At 43.5% G+C, this 22408-nt stretch overlaps 1 protein-coding gene across 1 annotated transcript in view; it reads right to left on the bottom strand.

Moving 5' to 3' along the window:
* Positions 1-21596, bottom strand: part of LOC310874493 (immunoglobulin superfamily DCC subclass member 3) — a gene marked incomplete at its 3' end in the record, with an annotated part of 31216 nt that extends 9620 nt beyond the window's left edge. Inside the window, exons 1-5 of the mRNA XM_083787313.1 lie at positions 21296-21596; positions 17004-17148; positions 15715-15845; positions 13292-13429; positions 10562-10720 (exon numbers count right to left, since the gene is read on the bottom strand). Coding sequence (XP_083643439.1) covers positions 10562-10720; positions 13292-13429; positions 15715-15845; positions 17004-17148; positions 21296-21530 — 808 coding nt within the window. The 5' untranslated portion in view covers positions 21531-21596. The remainder of the gene's footprint in view (positions 1-10561; positions 10721-13291; positions 13430-15714; positions 15846-17003; positions 17149-21295) is intronic.
* Between the last annotated feature and the right edge of the window lie 812 nt (positions 21597-22408).

Here is a 22408-nt window from a genome sequence, read left to right as displayed (position 1 = left end):
TTTTGGGGCAAAATGTTCCCACCAGAATATTAAGGAAGGATGCTGGAGTTTAAGTCGGCGGTTTTCAACCAGTGGTCTGGGGACCACCAGTGGTCCTTGAGGGGGTTCCAGGTGGTCCCCAGATGGACAGTTTGTAACCAAATGGACCCTCATTAGATCTTTAAATCTTGAGAACGTAAAGAGGGTCCATTTGGTTTAATTGTACTCTCACAAGAGTGAACATATTGTTAAACATCTGCATTTCTTCATTTACAAGAAGTCTAGACAATTAGAGAATGTAGAAGAATTGCAATTTTTTGATCAATGTTTAGCCTATATACAGTATCAGGCTACTATGCCTACCTGTGTTATTTATCTCTTTTAGTTATATGGTACCAATATGGTAGTTTTGTACTCAAATACATGCAACATGGAATTGTGGACCGAATCAAACAACAACGTAGAACAACACATTCTACGTTTTGAGAGCCTGCGAGGCTAAATGTCATCAAACGGTGGTCCTCCGTGGCTCAAATGGAGAATGCATAATGGACCTTGATATAAAAAGGGTTGAAGACCACTGCTTTAAGTGGTTAAGGCAGAACACAGCGGGTCAGAGGTCATTCAGAGTCACAGCCTGGCTGAACAGCAGTGCTGATAGGGGGGGGGGGGGGGGGGGGGGTCATAAATCATCTGTGATTCACTTGGACTTGACCATAATGACTACATGCTGATTTGGAGGAAATATCTGTTTGTTTGATTATTTTTTATCAAAATGACTAGTTATTATTATTATTATATTGTTAGGGGTTTATTTCATTCTTTTCAAATGTAACCGCATTATGCATGGCTTTTCCAAATGCTAGATAGATGCTAGCTTGCTAAATTACTGTTTACTATAGATGTTGGATACTTTTGAGCACATAATGTGCAATTTTTTTTTATTTAGATGTTGTTTTAGAAAGATTCATTGTTTACCCCGGTATGCTATAGTTTCAAATACAGAATGTTATTTAGATAGCATATCGTTTAACCCATTCTGACCGGGCACCCATTTTGGTGTCAGCATCATGTTATGCTTTAGCTATTTAAAAATAGCAGATCTACAAGCTCATATCGCGCCACCGAGTGGCGCGATACGAGCTTGTAGGTCTGCTATTTTTGAAAAATCGAAGAGCGACTGACATTTTTAGAATCTGATCTCAGGTCAGAATGGGTTAAGACTTTAGACAGATGCTAGGTTCACTGTTACCTGCTATCCTATAGTTGATAATGTATTGTATAGGCCTATACAGTATGTTATTTAGATAACATGTTGTTTAGACCAGTGGTTTTCAACCCTTTTCATTTCAAGGCCCATTATTTATTCGTCATTTGATGACATCAAAAGCCTCTCAGACCCAAAACTAAAGAATATATTGTTGTCGTTGATCCAAATAACAATTCTTCTACATTCTCTAATTGTGTAGACTTCTTGTACATGAAGTAATGCAGATATTTAACAATAATTTAACCCCTGAGAGAGAGCGTAATATGAAACCAAATGTAACTTGTATTATTATACAGTTTCTTAGGTGACTGACTAGACAGCAAAAGCCAACCGCGCGGCTCGATCCAGAACAACGAGAGTTCAAGGTTTCTTTATCTGTCACTGACACACTGGGAGACAGCCAGATGGATAATTAAATCACGCCCTGTGTGTGTGTGTGTGTGTGTGTGTGTGTGTGTGTGTGTGTGTGTGTGTGTGTGTGTGTGTGTGTGTGTGTGTGTGTGCTTGCGTGAGATTGTCCGTCCACCCCTTCATCTGTCCTCACGGCGTTAAGATTTAAGCTGTCAAGCACCCCCGCCCGTCCATTTGTCCGCCGATCCATACCACGTATTGATCAGCTATTCTCTCTGCTATAGCCCAACGAGGCTTGACCTTGAATTTCACCAGAGGTCATTTGTTCATTAGATCACTGGGCTTTGTTTTGTATATAATAGGCCGGTGGTTCCTGTCTCTCTAGCTGGGCCATCTGCCTTGGCGTTCAAATAAAGCAAAAACCTAAAGTATGTCGTTGTTGTCGGTGTCCAGAAGTGTTCATTATATATATATTTTTTTTTAACTTTTTAAAATATTGAAAATAGCAGATCTGCGAGCTTGTAGATCGGCCATTGTCGCTATACTTAGATAGCATTTGACACAGACTTATAGCATGTTATGTAGACAGCACTATAATTGTATTGTATATAGTCATAGCACGCCATAGTACATATGTATAGCATAGTAGTAAATATGTATAGTATATATGTATAGTGTATGTATAGTTTCATTATATAGATATTCCACTGTTACTTTCTTAGCTTACGCATGTTTCATGATAAATGCTTTTATGTGATGTATTCCCATGCTTTTTGTTCTTGCTTAAATGTAAGTCGCTCTGGATTAAGAGCGTCTGCTAAATGCCTAAATTGTAAATTGTATACTTCTGTGCGACACAATTTACGGAAAACATAGAAATAGAAAGTTGAAATATGAAAGGTTTTTGCCCCGACAGCAACGATATATGTCTCATGTTATCATGTGACTTGTTACATACTGTAAATATATACATGGCAGGAGTATGGGCAGCTTGCACAGAGCACCTTCAATTTGATATTTCTATGTTAGTATATGTTTACTATATCCGTGATGGAAAGTAACCAAGTGTATTAATTCACGTATTGTACTCAAGTATACCATTTTGAGATACATTTACATTACTCACCATTTTTCCTATAATTACTGTATGTATGTGGTTCTACTACATCCCAGAGTAAAATATTGTACTCGTTTGCAGATTAATGTTACAAAAAAGAAATACACATTAACCAATTAAGACCACATTTTTTTTTATGTTGGCTATTTGTGGAAAATAATGTCTATTGTGAGCTTATAGATCAGCTATTTTCAAAAGATTGTTCTGCCCCAAATAGTTTAATTCATATATGATAACGAGTCCATATGAGGCATGTGAGCTGATATTCATAAGATCTCTTTCAGTATTCACACACACACACACACACACACACACACACACACACACACACACACACACACACACACACACACACACACACACACACACACACACACACACACACACACCGCTGACCACCAGCTGTGCGGAGGCCATGCCCCCCCCCCTCCTAGGGGGAGGGGTCACACACTGTTCGCTTCCTTCCTCCGGGAGCCCATCAATCACACACGGAGCTCCGCCCCCCCCCCCCCCCCTATTGGTCCCTCTACTCTCCTGCAGGTCCTGAAGGTGGAGGTCAGGGGTGAGAGGTCATGGGGCATCCTTTGACCCTCACTCCTCCCCCCTTTAAACACACACACACACACACACACACACACACACACACACACACACACACACACACACCCACACACTGCCCTTGTCCTCTTTTGTCCCTTCAAGCTGCAATGACCATGAACATGGACCAAGAGACAGACAGACAGACAGACAGACAGACAGACAGACAGACAGACAGACAGACAGACAGACAGACAGACAGACAGACAGACAGACAGACAGACAGACAGACAGACAGACAGACAGACAGACAGACAGACAGACAGACAGACAGACAGACAGACAGACAGACTTAAAATACCTGTAAACTAGGTTCCATTTGGTTCCATTTCTACACTCAGAGTTACAGATTTGTTCCATTGCATTTGTACTAGGCTACACTCGATCATTTCATTGCGGACCCCCTGGAAACCCCCTCAGGGACCCCACTTTGAGGAAAATCTGCCCAGTAGTTCTTTGTTCATGGACAGATTACAAGTTCACACATAAACTCACAAGCAAGCCTTTTAATTGATGGGTCTCTAACTATCTAGGCTCCCATACCACGAATCAAAGCAATGAATGGCAAATAAGCATTGCTTTCTATAACAGTTGTGGTCGGATAGAAAATGAAAATGTTTATTTTAATAAAAGTCAAATAAATTCTTAGATTTTCCCCTTTCTCTCACATACTCCATGTGCAGTACCTCCTTGTACCCCTAGGGGTACACATCCCCCCATGTGAGAACCCAGTGGTTGTAGCCCACAGCGCTCTGGCATGGTGTCCACTTTGAACGTGACATATTATACTGTCAAGTGTCAACAAATCAATACTATAACAATACACTGGCTTATGCCATTGCTTACCGAGCCTGTCTGCTCTAGAGCCTATACTGCAATGCTTCATTTGGTTGACAATGATACAAGAACGTTTAAGACATCACATGCTTTTGTTATAAAGTTAAAGCTCTGTAATAATTGCTAGTGGTTGTTCAGTAACCATGTTAATAGCTCTATAGTAGGTACTATAGGCCTATTGTGATAGTAATAACCATTGAGTGTTTGTTCAATAACAAGGTTCTCCATGTCTCTCCAAATCTTTAGGCCTCACTCACACCTAAGACACTTGTGTCCTGTGTCTTCTGTGTGTCATGGCCGCCTCAATGCTTTTCCAATGGGAGTCACATGGTTTCATGACACAACCTTGTTGCATGCTGTCTTCAAACACTCTATAGTCTAGCAATGATTACACACACACACACACACACACACACACACACACACACACACACACACACACACACACACACACACACACACACACACACACACACACACACACACACACACACACACACACACACACACACACACACACACACATGCACTGATGCACACACTCTCAAATATGCAGGACACAGCAATAACATGTGAAAATGTTGTTGGCTACAGTATATTTATCCCAAACACCTAAGTGATTAATTCCATTATCCATCCATCCATCCATCCATCCATCCATCCATCCATCCATCCATCCGTTATTTTTTACATTCTTTTGAAAGTATCAAATGTTTAAATATTAATTTCTATATTTCAGTTTTTACGTGTCATATCTCTTGATTACGCAACCTATAAAAGGCCATACAGAAATGACATGTGTGTTTATATTATGTCCCAATGTTTGATGCAAAAATAAAAGTCAATTATTTTGCATGACAATCGATGGTCAACTTGAATGTTGTCACTGTGACAGCACTGTCCTTCCATCCATGCAGTAGGAGGAGAGGATCAGTCAATGCTATCAGATTGATTAGTGGAGGGGGACACACACCATTAATAATATTCATTCAGTTATTGATCCACTACTCCTCTCTTTTTGTCTGGAACGGAGAGGAACAAAGAGCCTGTTCACCCTGTATGATGACCCTAACCAATTAACCAGCCTATATCAGTGGTGCTCAAACATTTTACATTTCTAGGACATTCATAAGTCTGAGAGTGTACGAATTAGATGAAACCAAAAGGACCAAAAGTGTGATGAGTTAAGTTATAGTTACTATAGTTACTTTGTAGATGTATTATTACAAAAGCATACTTTAACCACTTCAACCCTATTTCAACTATTTCTATTTGAAAATAAAAAACGATCTACAAGCTCACAACGCGGCGTGATCCGACGTGTTGTGTGCTTTTAGATCAGCTGTTTTAAATTTAAGACATTATGATAACTTTGCGAAATGGGATATTCTGCATAATGAGTATACTTTTACTCTTGGTACATTAAGTATATTTTGATGGCAATATGTTGTACTTTTTACTTAAGTAAATTTACTTTGACGTGTATTTCCACATTGCCGTACCTGTTCCACCACTGTAACAATGGAATCATGTTTATTTAACCCATTCTGGACAGGAACCCCTTTTGGTGTTTTAAGCATTATGTTATATAATACTTTAGCTATTGAAAAATAGCAGATCTACAGGCTCAAAGCGCGGCACCGAGTGCCGCGCTTTGAGCCTGTTAGATCTGCTTTTTTTTTTTTTATCGTGAAAATGTGTTGCAAATCTTTGAATATTCTTTCAGAGCGAACGTCATGCACGTGTTTGTTTATGTACGGCTGTGGTGGAGATGTGCCTCGTCTCATTCACGCCGATGAGGGGTGACATGTGAACCTCGATGGCCACCGTCCGTGGTTAATGAGCTGGACCCTGCCGACGGCCAATTAAAACGGAGGCACATAATGACAGTCTGAAATATGAGCCGGACCCAGTCTATGGACACGCTGCTGGCTGATGGATGGGTCCGTGTCACAGGGAGCGCACGCACACACACACACACACACACACACACACACACACACACACACACACACACACACACACACACACACACACACACACACACACACACACACACCACAGAGGTAGAGCTAGCATCAATGGTTAATTATAAAAAAGGGGTGGTGGGTGTCGTCAGGTCAAAGGTAAGCATGAGGGGCGGAGCCTAGATATCGACTACATCAAGGCCCCGCCCCCTCCTTGTTTGTCCTTCCCCCACTTATAGACATCACCGGTCAAGACCAATTCCAATCTGCTACAATGTTGTTTAGTACTGTGTTGTATGCACACACGTACACACACACACGTACACACACACACGCACACGCACACACACACACACACACACACACACACACACACACACACACACACACACACACACACACACACGGCAGAAATCATGTATCTCCATATCTATCCATCCATCCATCCATCTATCCATCCATCCATCATTTCCAAAATAGTCTAGCCCTATAGCTACTGTTATGGCTGGTCTGATCAAAGACTGGATAAAAAGTAAATAAATTAATAGAAAATGTCTTACATATATATATATATATATATAACATATATTATCGTCTCTGTCGGGTGGAAACCTCACATGTACAAAACTGTTACTTTTCACTTCAGGAGTCAAATTAACCCATTCTGAACGGGCACCCATTTTGGTGTCAGCATCATGTTATGCTTTAGCTATTTAAAAATAGCAGATCTACAAGCTCATATCGCGCCACCGAGTGGCGCGATACGAGCTTGTAGGTCTGCTATTTTTGAAAAATCAAAGAGCGACTGACATTTTTTTAATCTGATCTCAGGTCAGAATGGGTTCATCAGACCAGTGTGTGTCCGGCGTAAACCTCGTATGAATCTGATCTCAGGTCAGAATGGGTTCAAAAACAACAAAAAGTAGCCGATTTACAGCGTCTACTACAGCGTCACACAGAAACAGCGAAAGGCTCAAAACATGCCATTTCGAGCTTGCGGATCGGCCCCTTTTGATGCTTTTGTGTGACGCTGTGGTATGATCAAGAGAGAAAGAAAACATAAACATATAAAGTTATAGAATATGAAGATGAAAGGTTTCTGCCCAACAGCAACAATAACCCATTCTGACCTGAGATCAGATTCATACGAGGTTTCCGCCGGACACACACTGGTCTGATGAACCCATTCTGACCTGAGATCAGATTTTAAAATGTCAGTCGCTCTTCGATTTTTCAAAAATAGCAGACCTACAAGCTCGTATCGCGCCACTCGGTGGCGCGATATGAGCTTGTAGATCTGCTATTTTTCAATAGCTAAAGCATAACATGATGCTGACACCAAAATGGGTGCCCGGTCAGAATGGGATAATGTAAGGAATGCTGTAGGCCTATATTGACATCTTCCCAAACCTGTCTACTCAGCTCTTTTAGGAAAGATAATGATATGCATTATTTGAGTGTGAGCACAAGCGTTACTATATTGACCCATATAGTGCCTATACTATGTAAAGTGTGCTTATGGATTTATCGTATCAAACATTGATGTTAACTCTTACCTAGCATTGGTTGTGGGCGCGCACGCCCACTAAGCCTCTAGTAAAATGTATCATGTACAGTGTTTATTTCTTGTGAGTACAGACTAGCCATTCCTAAAGCCAGAGAGGCCAAAACTGAGATGGTTTGGACATGTACAGAGGAGGGATAGTGAGATGGTTTGGACATGTACAGAGGAAGGGATAGTGAGATGGTTTGGACATGTACAGAGGAAGGGATAGTGAGATGGTTTGGACATGTACAGAGGAGGGACAGTGAGATGGTTTGGACATGTACAAACGAAGGGACAGTGAGATGGTTTGGACATGTACAGAGGAGGGATAGTGAGATGGTTTGGACATGTACAGAGGAAGGGACAGTGAGATGGTTTGGACATGTACAGAGGAAGGGATAGTGAGATGGTTTGGACATGTACAGAGGAGGGATAGTGAGATGGTTTGGACATGTACAGAGGAAGGGATAGTGAGATGGTTTGGACATGTACAGAGGAGGGATAGTGAGATGGTTTGTACATGTACAGAGGAGGGACAGTGAGATGGTTTGGACATGTACAGAGGAAGGGATAGTGAGATGGTTTGGACATGTACAAAGGAGGGACAGTGAGATGGTTTGGACATGTACAGAGGAGGGATAGTGAGATGGTTTGGACATGTACAGAGGAGGGATAGTGAGATGGTTTGGACATGTACAGAGGAGGGATAGTGAGATGGTTTGGACATGTACAGAGGAGGGACAGTGAGATGGTTTGGACATGTACAGAGGAGGGACAGTGAGATGGTTTGGACATGTACAGAGGAGGGATAGTGAGATGGTTTGGACATGTACAGAGGAGGGATAGTGAGATGGTTTGGACATGTACAGAGGAGGGACAGTGAGATGGTTTGGACATGTACAGAGGATAGTGAGATGGTTTGGACATGTACAGAGGAGGGACAGTGAGATGGTTTGGACATGTACAGAGGATGGGATAGTGAGATGGTTTTGGACATGTACAGAGGAGGGACAGTGAGATGGTTTGGACATGTACAGAGGATGGGATAGTGAGATGGTTTTGGACATGTACAGAGGATGGGATAGTGAGATGGTTTGGACATGTACAGAGGATAGTGAGATGGTTTGGACATGTACAGAGGAAGGGATAGTGAGATGGTTTGGACATGTACAGAGGAAGGGATAGTGAGATGGTTTGGACATGTACAGAGGAGGGATAGTGAGATGGTTTGGACATGTACAGAGGATAGTGAGATGGTTTGGACATGTACAGAGGAGGGATAGTGAGATGGTTTGGACATGTACAGAGGAAGGGATAGTGAGATGGTTTGGACATGTACAGAGGAAGGGACAGTGAGATGGTTTGGACATGTACAGAGGAAGGGACAGTGAGATGGTTTGGACATGTACAGAGGAAGGGACAGTGAGATGGTTTGGACATGTACAGAGGAAGGGATAGTGAGATGGTTTGGACATGTACAGAGGAAGGGATAGTGAGATGGTTTGGACATGTACAGAGGATAGTGAGATGGTTTGGACATGTACAGAGGAAGGGATAGTGAGATGGTTTGGACATGTACAGAGGACAGTGAGATGGTTTGGACATGTACAGAGGAGGGATAGTGAGATGGTTTGGACATGTACAGAGGAAGGGATAGTGAGATGGTTTGGACATGTACAGAGGAGGGACAGTGAGATGGTTTGGACATGTACAGAGGAAGGGATAGTGAGATGGTTTGGACATGTACAGAGGAGGGACAGTGAGATGGTTTGGACATGTACAGAGGAGGGGATAGTGAGATGGTTTGGACATGTACAGAGGAAGGGATAGTGAGATGGTTTGGACATGTACAGAGGAAGGGATAGTGAGATGGTTTGGACATGTACAGAGGAAGGGATAGTGAGATGGTTTGGACATGTACAGAGGATAGTGAGATGGTTTGGACATGTACAGAGGAGGGACAGTGAGATGGTTTGGACATGTACAGAGGAAGGGACAGTGAGATGGTTTGGACATGTACAGAGGAAGGGACAGTGAGATGGTTTGGACATGTACAGAGGAAGGGATAGTGAGATGGTTTGGACATGTACAGAGGAAGGGATAGTGAGATGGTTTGGACATGTACAGAGGATAGTGAGATGGTTTGGACATGTACAGAGGAAGGGATAGTGAGATGGTTTGGACATGTACAGAGGACAGTGAGATGGTTTGGACATGTACAGAGGAGGGATAGTGAGATGGTTTGGACATGTACAGAGGAAGGGATAGTGAGATGGTTTGGACATGTACAGAGGAAGGGATAGTGAGATGGTTTGGACATGTACAGAGGAGGGACAGTGAGATGGTTTGGACATGTACAGAGGAAGGGATAGTGAGATGGTTTGGACATGTACAGAGGAAGGGATAGTGAGATGGTTTGGACATGTACAGAGGAAGGGATAGCGAGTAGATGGACGTTGAGGTTGGAACTGCCAGGCAGGAGGCCTATTCACATTTTTCCTAGGCTGTATGTGTTCCACTTCCTGTCGATTTCATTGGATATCATTGGTCATCTGACCAGTTTCATTGGATTTCATTGGATCAAATCGACAGGAAGTGGAACACACACAGCCTAGGAAACAGGTGGATAGAGGAAGAGGACATGTAGTTAGTTGATGTGAGAGAAGAGGAGGCAGAGGACAGGGCGAGATGGAGGGAAAAGCCCAAAGGAAAAGAGGACGACATTCCAAGACATTCCAAAGTCACAAAGATAGCCTGCCATTGGCACTTTCAATGGAAAGCCAATGGATGTATAGCCCAAGCCTTTGCACAAATAAATGTGTGTGTGTGTGTGTGTGTGTGTGTGTGTGTGCATGCGTGCGTGCGTGCATGTGTGTGTGTGTGCGTGTGGGACTCACATTGAACCACCAGGCGTCCCAGCGCTGTGCGTCTCATCCTGGTGCCGGGACGGTTGGCGGCGCACACGTACACGCCAGAGTGCTGCAGGCTCACGTCGGAGATCATCAGGTTCCCTGTCCCCAACACCTGGATGCCCTCCACGCCGATGGAGCGCCCGTCTGTACACACACACACACACACACACACACACACACACACACACACACACACACACACACACACACACACACACACACACACACACACACACACACACACACACACACACACACACACACACACACACAAGATAAGGTTAAAAATAGTGTCAAATGTGTTACTGTCTGTTACCCATTAAATCAGCTGGTCTGCTACTGACGGACCCGGTAGGCCACTGTTTAGCTGCGCTTCACTGTTATGCTCAAATGAGTGACCCTAAAGAATTGTGAGGCAACATATGGCATCAACTAGGTGGTGAATAGTTGCGAAATGGTCGTCTACAATTCATGATCGTTGTCTAACCAGCTTGCTAAAGCAGCTGGTAAAAACATTCATGGCTGCATAAAGGCCCTATTATTCATATAGTCTAGTTTTCGGTGAAGAGGTGACCACCGAAACGGTGGTTAGTAAAAACGGAGAGATTTGTGTTGTGTGAACGGTGAACGGTGACCACCGCATGGTGTCCTGTTGTAGTTTTAGATGTGTTGTGTGAACGGTGACCACCGCATCGTGTCATGTTGTAGTTTTAGATGTGTTGTGTGAACGGTGACCACCGCATGGTGTCATGTTGTAGTTTTAGATGTGTTGTGTTGAACGGTGACCACCGCATCGTGTCATGTTGTAGTTTTAGATGTGTTGTGTGAACGGTGACCACCGCATCGTGTCATGTTGTAGTTTTAGATGTGTTGTGTTGAACGGTGACCACCGCATCGTGTCATGTTGTAGTTTTAGATGTGTTGTGTGAACGGTGACCACCGCATGGTGTCATGTTGTAGTTTTAGATGTGTTGTGTTGAACGGTGACCACCGCATCGTGTCATGTTGTAGTTTTAGATGTGTTGTGTTGAACGGTGACCACCGCATCGTGTCATGTTGTAGTTTTAGATGTGTTGTGTTGAACGGTGACCACCGCATCGTGTCATGTTGTAGTTTTAGATGTGTTGTGTGAACGGTGACCACCGCATCGTGTCATGTTGTAGTTTTAGATGTGTTGTGTGAACGGTGACCACCGCATCGTGTCATGTTGTAGTTTTAGATGTGTTGTGTGAACGGTGACCACCGCATCGTGTCATGTTGTAGTTTTAGATGTGTTGTGTGAACGGTGACCACCGCATCGTGTCATGTTGTAGTTTTAGATGTGCTGTGTGAACGGTGACCACCGCATCGTGTCATGTTGTAGTTTTAGATGTGTTGTGTGAACGGTGACCACCGCATCGTGTCATGTTGTAGTTTTAGATGTGCTGTGTGAACGGTGACCACCGCATCGTGTCATGTTGTAGTTTTAGATGTGTTGTGTGAACGGTGACCACCGCATCGTGTCATGTTGTAGTTTTAGATGTGTTGTGTTGAACGGTGACACCGCATGGTGTCATGTTGTAGTTTTAGATGTGTTGTGTTGAACGGTGACCACCGCATCGTGTCATGTTGTAGTTTTAGATGTGTTGTGTTGAACGGTGACCACCGCATCGTGTCATGTTGTAGTTTTAGATGTGTTGTGTGAACGGTGACCACCGCATCGTGTCATGTTGTAGTTTTAGATGTGTTGTGTTGAACGGTGACCACCGCATCGTGTCATGTTGTAGTTTTAGATGTGTTGTGTTGAACGGTGACCACCGCATCGTGTCATGTTGTAGTTTTAGATGTGTTGTGTGAACGGTGACCACCGCATCGTGTCATGTTGTAGTTTTAGATGTGTTGTGTTGAACGGTGACCACCGCATCGTGTCATGTTGTAGTTTTAGATGTGTTGTGTGAACGGTGACCACCGCATCGTGTCATGTTGTAGTTTTAGATGTGTTGTGTTGAACGGTGACCACCGCATCGTGTCATGTTGTAGTTTTAGATGTGTTGTGTTGAACGGTGACCACCGCATCGTGTCATGTTGTAGTTTTAGATGTGTTGTGTTGAACAATTGTTCATTGAGGGCTTATGGTAGGGAAAATAGCCAATAAGGAGTTTTTGCACAAAAAAACACCTGGACCTCTTTGATGGGGACGTAACAACTACAAAGAAAGGTAAGAAAGATAAGAAAGCATTCTAGCATGGAATTCTCCTTTAACACTGACCTTGTGGTACACAGTCATGTAAGCAACAGAGCTGTAGCTAATCAAATGAATAATATGTGTTGGATTTTATGTGTGTCAATACTATAGGACGCTTCGCTTTGGCATGCCCTTGGCTCTGGACACACTGGGATTAAATCTAACACACTCATTATTAATGTGTTTTAATTGGTGCGACTGTGTTGCTTACCATGTTTTTAACCCATTCAAAATCATTTTAGATTTTAGCTACAGTTATAGCAACATACACATTTCAGAAAACTCTTATTTAGAATAGTGGCTCTCAAAAATAGCAAACATTTTCAGAATGGGAGAAGGGGACGACGACGACAAATGCATATGATTTTGGGGGTCCTTGGCACGATAAAGTTTGAGATCTACTGATTTTAGAATCGGCCTCAGGTCTTAATGGGTTAATAAGATGTAGTTTGTAACCAAACAAACAAACAAACAACAAAAAAACATCCTACCCAGCCTGCTCCAGGAGACGATGGGTCGGGGGTTGCCTGTGGCGATGCACTCCAAGATGGCGGTCTGGTGGACAGTGATGGTGATGTTCTGGGGTCCGGACAGGATGACCGGCTCCCTGTACGTCTTGGGAACTCCGCCTGGATGGATGGATGGATGGATGGATGGATGGATGGATGGATGGGCACAGCAAGGAGAAGAACAGCCTGTTAAGTCTCTGGAATGCTAGGGTTTAAGATGGAGTGCCGCAATTCTTTTATTTTATTTTGTATGCGTCTATGGAGTTAACATTACTCTAACAGACCCCCAGGTGTGGATATAATATTCAAATATGTCTTCCCTGGATATTTTTGGTTTCTTCCTGAAAGCTGAAAGCCTTTGAGTCAAAAGGCCACTTTTAGTGACATCATAACACTAACCCCTCCCCCATTATCATACAGCACACAGCTGTGGGCGGGGCTTAAGTTCAGGTGGGCGGTGCTAAGGTGAAAACCAGGTAAACTTAATGAACTGGTGGGTGTGGCCACATAAAAACTTATTTTAACATTTTCTGTACACTTGGTCAGGGTCATGTTTTAGAATGGGGGGGGGGGGGGGGTATCACAGAACTCCATCTTTAACCCATTCTGACCGGGCACCCATTTTGGTGTCAGCATCATGTTATGCTTTAGCTATTTAAAAATAGCAGATCTACAAGCTCATATCGCGCCACTGAGTGGCGCGATACGAGCTTGTAGGTCTGCTATTTTTGAAAAATCGATAAGCGACTGACATTTCTAGAATCTGATCTCAGGTCAGAATGGGTTCATCAGACCAGTGTGTGTCCGGTGGAAACCTCGTATGAATCTGATCTCAGGTCAGAATGGGTTAAACTAAAGCTCAAGGCACCCCTGTAAATCAGTGTTGATTTTGGCAGCAAAGTTTGATTTAGTTTTTGTCATATTTTAGTCATCTGAAATGTTTTACCTTTTAGTCTAGTTTTAGTCAACTAAATATCATGTATAGTCGAGTAAATCTACAGTTGATTCAGTCGACATTTTGGTGGCCCTTGATGGCGGCATAATGCATCATTTCACACGTGGTTGTATGTATGCTGACAATAGCCGGTCTCAAGCTCCCAACAGCAGCACGACGCCTTATGAGCTTGTAGATCTGCTATTTTCAGAGCGCAACACCCGAGTGCAACCAAGCATGAAATTACTTATCTTTTAGTTCTACTGAATCTCTTCTCCTTATGGAGAACAACTGCATTGTTATCTTATTACACCTACATTTATGTCATGGTACGCTAGGCAAATATGTAAGTCTTTCCCCCCAAGATACAGTATGTCACAGAGGAACATCTAAGAGAACGTCCGTTTCCATATGGGACAGATTGAAAATAAATTGATAGTTGACAGGGCAGGGTTTCTACCAAAATGTCAAGGCATCGCAATGCGCTGTGAGCTTGCAGATCAGCTATTTTTTGGCATAAGACATTTGGTGTAGATCGAAAAAGAACGCACTACTAAGTACAGTGCAACTCGGGTCCATTTTACTCATTGGTTAAACTGAAGTGATATTGATAAATTGTAAATGTTACCAAAGTATTTCCGCAGCACCCTGCCTAGACTGGGGGTTTAGGGATGGGATGATAATTGTTATTAACGTTTATTGTGATAAAATACGTTCACAATAATTTGTATCTCAGAGATGAAACTGTATCGTGAAATTGTCCTCCGTCATACATTAGGATGAAATATAGCCTTTGTCGAGCTGCAAATTCAGTAGCTTGTGAGCTTGTAGATCTACTGTTTTTTGCAAACATTCCTGCAGAGTAGAGATGAAAAAGTAAAAAAGAGAAGATCCAAAAACCGTCCTCTGGTGAAAATGGATATTATTTTTCACTCTACTGTAGTTATTTGGTGTTCCAGTGGTAAAGTATGAGAGGGGCATCATCATCATCATCATCAGACCTGGAAGTTATGTGGGAACACCTACTGAGTGGCAAAAAACCCTACTTTCTGGCCTTGACAGCCCATACATCCAAACAGAAAAGTCCTATTGCATTAACCGACGTTAAACATACGTTATATCTCACTTTGCCACTCGACTTGCCACTCACTTTACCCATTCTGACCGGGCACCCATTTTGGTGTCAGCATCATGTTATGCTTTAGCTATTTAAAAATAGCAGATCTACAAGCTCATATCGCGCCACCGAGTGGTGCGATACGAGCTTGTAGGTCTGCTATTTTTGAAAAACCGAAGAGCGACTGACATTTTTTAGAATCTGATCTCGGGTCAGAATGGGTTCATCAGACCATTGTGTGTCCAGTGGAAAACCTCGTATGAATCTGATCTCAGGTCAGAATGGGTTAAGCATGCGCATAGCCGCTATTCCGCTAACCGTGTCACAGGTGGAGTTGGAGGAGGTTGTTTTTACCCGTGACGTTGAGCGTAGCTTCGTGGCTGTAGCGTGTGTTGGCCATGTTGGTGGCGCTGCAGCGGTAAACGCCGGCGTCCAGTGGCTTCACGCCCGTCACCTGGAGGATCCCCATTGGCAGCAGAGTGAACCTGACAACATAATGGACACGTTACTGAGCGTCTTCTCAAACCTGTTTTGTCTCAGGTCACCCCTGTGTAAATAACATTTACGGCATATTACGGCACACAAATATGTAATTCTAAAACGGGTAGTCCCAATACTTCATTCTGATTGGCTGGTTACCGCCACGTGACCGGTGTAAATTTCACCGATAACCCACTCCTTCAATCACTTTGTATCAAACTGCAGCCTTGTAGCTGAACTGGGGAAGGGGAGCGCTTGATTGCTTTACAAACACATGCCGTGCGGGCGTCTAAGCACCGCCCGGCTCATATGACTGTGAATGTGTGGCTCCAGGCAGCCCCGTAAATACATCAAGCGCTATTCTCCCGTCACATAGGCTACTTGCGGAGCAAAACAAGGAAGTGTTTTGGCTCTGGGTCGCTCGCTCTGGTGGCACAAAGCGTAGATACTTTTGTGAATTTAATAGTTTTAATATTGCTATATGTTTGTAACCGTTTTAGAAAAGCAATAAGCCACTCGAGGCCCCAGCTTACCGGGTATTTTACACTGGCTGGGAGGTAGAAGACCCTCCGCTCCGCGTCGGGTCTGCCTACGCTCCCAGGCAGTGTAAAATACCCGGTAACCTGAGACCTCTCGTGGCTTATTGCTTAAATCTTTGCCCCTAAGATACACAGTATGTAGAGTCACATTCCATTACGACAGACAAATTAGACATCTTCATACTTGATATTTAACCACTTGAACCCCATGTCATCCCTATCAAACGTGCCACAACGTGATGCAAAGTACAAAGACTAATCATTGTGTTTGTGTGTATTCCTGCACTGTATTCTGCATAAGTGATCTTGGTACATAGAAATGGATTCATTGGAGATTCTGACCTTAAAATGTACATAAATGTTGTTTTGATGTATTGTATTGTTCCACCTTTTGCTTTGCCAATGTAAACGTATGTTTTCTCATGCCAATAAAGCCATTTGAATTGAATTGAATCTGTGTGGCAGGGGGAGTGATCAATGAGGTCTGTCTCTGCCAGTTCACAGGCACACCTGCAGCACATTGTGTCAATTAAATGAAGGACAGCTGCTGTGTATAAGGGAGCTAATGTGCTTGTGTTGCAGTGAGAGGCTGGCTCCAGACAGAGTCCACACAAAACTCTCTACCTGTTATCAGTGTTGCTCAGAGGCACATGGTCTCTCTCCCAGGTGATGTGGGCCTCGGGGACCCCGTTGACCAGACACTGGAAGCGAGCCACTCCCCCCTCGTCCACCAACATGGACTCTGGGTGGCGGTGAAACTTAGGCAGAGCTGAGGGGAAAGAAAACACAAGCGCGCGCGCGCACACGCGTGCACACACAAGACATTCATTACAAACTAGAACTCATCGATATTGTGTGTGTGTGTGTGTGTGTGTGTGTGTGTGTGTGTGTGTGTGTGTACATGTGCACATTCCCACACACACACACACCGTAACACATGCACAAACGCACATTTGTTAATATACGTATATCCGTCCCGTGGTCCATTATCTCTCTCTCTCTGTCTGTATCTGTCTCTCTCTCTCTCTGTGTGTGTGTGTGTGTGTGTGTGTGTGTGTGTGTGTGTGTGTGTGTGTATTCTTAATAACCTGGTCATTGCCATAATCAATAACCCCCCCCCCCCACACACACACACACACACAGAGGGTTGGCATGTGCAAATGACTGCGCATCACCATGGTAACACTGACTCTACACTGACCCAAACACCACCCAGGGTCCCACATTATTTATATTCACTGGATTAACCATAAACCACTGCTTTTATAGAGCTGTGTGTGTGTGTGTGTGTGTGTGTGTGTGTGTGTGTGTGTGTGTGTGTGTGTGTGTGTGTGTGTGTGTGTGTGTGTGTGTGTGTGTGTGTGTGTGCGTGCGCGCGCGCGTGCGTGCGTGCGTGTGTGCTGTTTTATTTAGACCTGGAACAGTATAACCCATTCTGACCTGAGATCAGATTCATACGAGGTTTCCACTGGACACACACTGGTCTGACGAACCCATTCTGACCTGAGATCAGATTCTAAAAATGTCAGTCGTTCTTCGATTTTTCAAAAATAGCAGACCTACAAGCTCGTATCGCGCCACTCGGTGGCGCGATATGAGCTTGTAGATCTGCTATTTTTAAATAGCTAAAGCATAACATGATGCCAACACCAAAATGGGTGCCCGTTCAGAATGGGATAACAGTATGTATACATTATTCTCAATCCGCCCTTTTACAGTAGTATTGTTGTAGTTGTACAGTAGACGAATCCATAGTTGCAGCCATAGCTGAGGTGTATATATACCAATAATGAGCAGCTTGACACCTCAGTATATTGATTCCCTACACCTGGCCTACAGGGCACCGTTCCATGGATTTATTTATCTATAGCAACATCCTTTTTTATAAATATTTTAAGTTATTCAGAAAACCTAGGTCAGAATTTAGAAGGAATCTGTTTAATTTACCGGGTACTATATATGCTGTTGCTGTATTTTATATTTCTGTCTAATAAACGGTCAACACATCAAATGATGTGAGCTTGTAGATCTGCTGTTTTATATAACGGAAAAGCCTGTTTTCTTTCACATTCCATTACAAAAAAAAAAAAACATTTGTTTGGCATCTTATTTCTGTCCACAGGCAACCCACAGGTGCAGTAGGCTACTTAGTTTAGACCAGTCATTGGTTAGACAGTCATTAGTCCGACATCGACAACCTATCTCTACCCTAACCAAAACATAACGAGAGCACGGGAGCAGCGCAGTTGGTCTCACTTCCTTCCTGGACTACAATTCCCATAATACTACTGGTGCACTGCTCCTCCTTGTGGATAGGGGAGGTCTGTCTTACTGAGACCACATGTAGTCCAGGAAGTAAGTGATCCCAGTGTCCATGACACCAGAGACACTGGGCTCACTGATACAATCTAAAATATCTAAAACCACATATTACACACATAAAGACCCCCAGGAAAGTGTTCTAAAGCTCCTAAATGTCATTAACATATATTTTTTAGCAAAAAGGGTGAAGTGTCCCTTTAAGTGCAGTTCAATAAGGGGTTCAGGCCCACTAGGGGGTCCTCAGGCTTAATTACTACAGGTGGTCTCCAAATCTGAGTGTGATAGGAACTTTTTAACTTTTTTTTAATTAATTCAACATAATAATAGAAAAGATGATGTGAACAGACTAATCATTTCGACGATATAGTGCTGTCAAACGAGTCTATGAATCTATTTATGAAATCTATTAAAACGTTTAATCTGCAACACAATTCTATGCAATATGTAGTGGGGCAGGGGGCGGGGGGGGGGGGGGGGGTCCCTGCTTTATCTCTATCAGCTGAGGGGGTCCTTGAAGACCCCCGCTTCAGAGGATGAGCATGTCAGAGGGGGTCTTGGGTTGCCAGGTATGGGACGAAGGTGTTCGCCATGTGAATAAGCGCCATTTATAACCCCCATATGGCTTGTTTTGACAGGGAGGGGAGGTTAAACCTGCCGAGAGGCTTTGGACCTGGCACAACAACAAAGCCATTCCTCAGCCTCCAGCTTGCCGTTTTTATGACTACCTCCCCAACCCGTCTCTCCAGCTCTTTAACAAACAAATACATTGTCAGGTCGGGATACCAATGGAACTCATGCCACAATTATTTTTATTATTATTTTATTATTATTATTATTCTCTCTCACTGATTGGAGGAAGTTTTGTAACCCAAAATGTATTTTCTGTTACTGAACAAACAGTCGACTTATTTAACTATACGCGTTTTGTTTAAACCGGAAAAACCATCACTTGTAATTTAACTTGTAATTTAGCCCTGAGAGTGTGCAAATGGAAAGGGATGGTTAAAGTTGTCCACTCTCGGAGCTACAAATGGGAAAAATAAGATAAAGGCATAAAAATATGAATGATACAACATCCACAAGGGTTTTTACAACCCAAAAGGTTGTACAGCAACACGAAGAACAAAAAAAAGCAGTTCTCTAGGCCTCCCGCTTTGCCGTTTTCTTTTTCATGACTTTGTGTTCGGATGAAGCCGGTATAGGTCACTATAAATAAAGTCTATAGGCCTGGGGGGGGAATGGCCGTACAGCTCGATCTGTCCTGGAGTGACACAGGGGAGAGAGTTATCCCTGGTTTAAATCAGTTTGATGACTGCACCTTATTGTGTAATCCCTATACCGCTTCAAAGTGCACTCAATCACAATGCTCATGGCTACTTCAGGGCTTTTCACTGCAGCTCTCTCTTCTCTTCTTCAGTAAACCGGCCATCGCTGGCAAAATGTATATCTCACACTTATACAGCACCACTTTGACCATTTTCAACCTCAACTCCTTGCCTAATGCTCATTGTAAGATGCCACCTTTTCAAACGGTATTATCATTATTATGATTTTACTTTAATGCAAGAACAATACAGCTTCTATTTCAGCATGATAACTTTCCAGGAACTGGACGAGAAAGACTGTAGTTTCTATTAGCTTGGAATCCCCACCGATGATGTAGTAGGCATGTTTCTGAACTGTCCACCAATGAGAGTGTGAGTAGACATGGTGCCATACTATAATGAGCATTAGAGGACCAATTATATAAAGATATCGGTTGAAAATGGGTGAAGTGCTATTGGACACTGGCGGTTACATTTGGTTACACTCTCTGAGTTAAATTAAAGCAGTTGTAACTGTAAGTGATATTTTGGTTAAAGCAAAAAAACATCATTGTTAATAACTTTGAGCTCTATATTGTCATAGTAATCATTGCTACCATATAGCTTGTTTGTGCAGTAACAGGGGCCCCCCTGTCTCTTCAGCTCTTAAACACAGAATACATTTTCAGGTGGATTGATAATTTCAACTTTTGCTCCAGTTTCAGTACCTGATTTCGTCAAATTAGTATCTCAACCTAAAATTTGTGAAAACTTGTGATATGGGACATATTCTTCATAATGAAAACTTTTACTTTTGATTCCAATACACTTTTGTAGGCCTACTTTTACAAGTAAAGTTTCAAATACAGGCATTTTACTTGCATTTACACATTGTGATATCCATGCTTTTACTAGCCCATTCTGACCGGGCACCCATTTTGGTGTCAGCATCATGTTATGCTTTATCTATTGAAAAATAGCAGATCTACAAGCTCATATCGCGCCACCGAGTGGCGCGATACGAGCTTGTAGGTCTGCTATTTTTTTTTAAGAACGACTGACATTTTTTTAATCTGATCTCAGGTCAGAATGGGTTTAATCAGACCAGTGTGTGTCCAGTGGAAACCTCGTATGAATCTGATCTCAGGTCAGAATGGGCTAGAGTAATATGGGTCTATCGGTTGGATCGGCAATGCTCTTGCCTATGCCTGCGTCCCTTTTATGCCCATACAGTACGTGGATCCCTGATATATATGGCCCATAATATACAGACGTGTGTGTGAGACTCACATGCCACCTGGACCTTGGCCTTGCGGCTGACCAGCATGCCGTAGCGGTTCTGCGCGGCACAGTCATACTCGCCGGCGTCGGGGTCGCCGCCGTCCCGCCGCTTCTGGAAGCTCTGGATGTGCAGCGTTCCGTTGGCCAGCACACGCACCCGGGGGTTGGTGGGCACCGGGACGCCGTTGCGCCGCCACGTCACCATGATGGGCCCCTCGCCGCCCTCCACTCGACAGTCCAGCATCAGGGGCCGGTCCCTCACGGCGATGACGTCGCTGGGCTCCAGCAGGAAGGCCAGCTCGGACGATCGGCATACGTCTGGCGGGGGGAGAAAGAGAGAGAGAGAGAGAGAGAGAGATTTGATTTTAAAGGGTCCTTTATTGAGCACTGCCGGGTTGTACAGACCATTACATGAGCTCGACTACATGCCTAACTTATGGATTTGATCCTCCACTGTACACAATACTCCCCTTCATGCCCACTTTACACAGAATAAGCCCTCGAGATTGTCCACCATTTTATAATAGGAATGTTCTACCCTGGTGCCTTTAACAGTCTGGCCAACAGGGTCCACACAGCCCACCTCCTGGGCCCAATTCCTTCAGCTCAGCCAGAAGGAAGAGTAAAGTATGAAATTCAGTTTAAATACTTCAAAATTGTCCTTAAGTACAGTACCCCGTAAGGGTCCATTTGTACACTCTCAGAGTTACAGACCCTTCCACTTGGTTCCATTTGTACACTCTCAGAGCTACAGACTTTTAAGGGTCCACTTTGTTCCATTTGTACACTCTCAGAGTTACAGACCCTTCCACTCAATTGGTTCCATTTGTACACTCTCAGAGTTACAGACCCTTCCACTCAATTGGTTCCATTTGTACACTCTCAGAGTTACAGACCCTTCCACTCAATTGGTTCCATTTGTACACTCTCAGAGTTACAGACCCTTCCACTCAATTGGTTCCATTTGTACACTCTCAGAGTTACAGACCGGTATCGGTCCATTTGGGTCAATAGACTCTCAGAGATAGGGTCATTTGGTTGATAACTATCAATCATTGAGTCTGTAGGACCCCCTGAGGGTCCCAGGACCCCACATTGAGACCCCGTGATATAAAGGCTGAT

Source organism: Protomyctophum parallelum, assembly GCF_964188405.1.
Source record: "Protomyctophum parallelum genome assembly, chromosome: 1".
NCBI lineage: Eukaryota > Metazoa > Chordata > Actinopteri > Myctophiformes > Myctophidae > Protomyctophum > Protomyctophum parallelum.
This window is presented reverse-complemented; position numbering and strand designations above follow the sequence as displayed.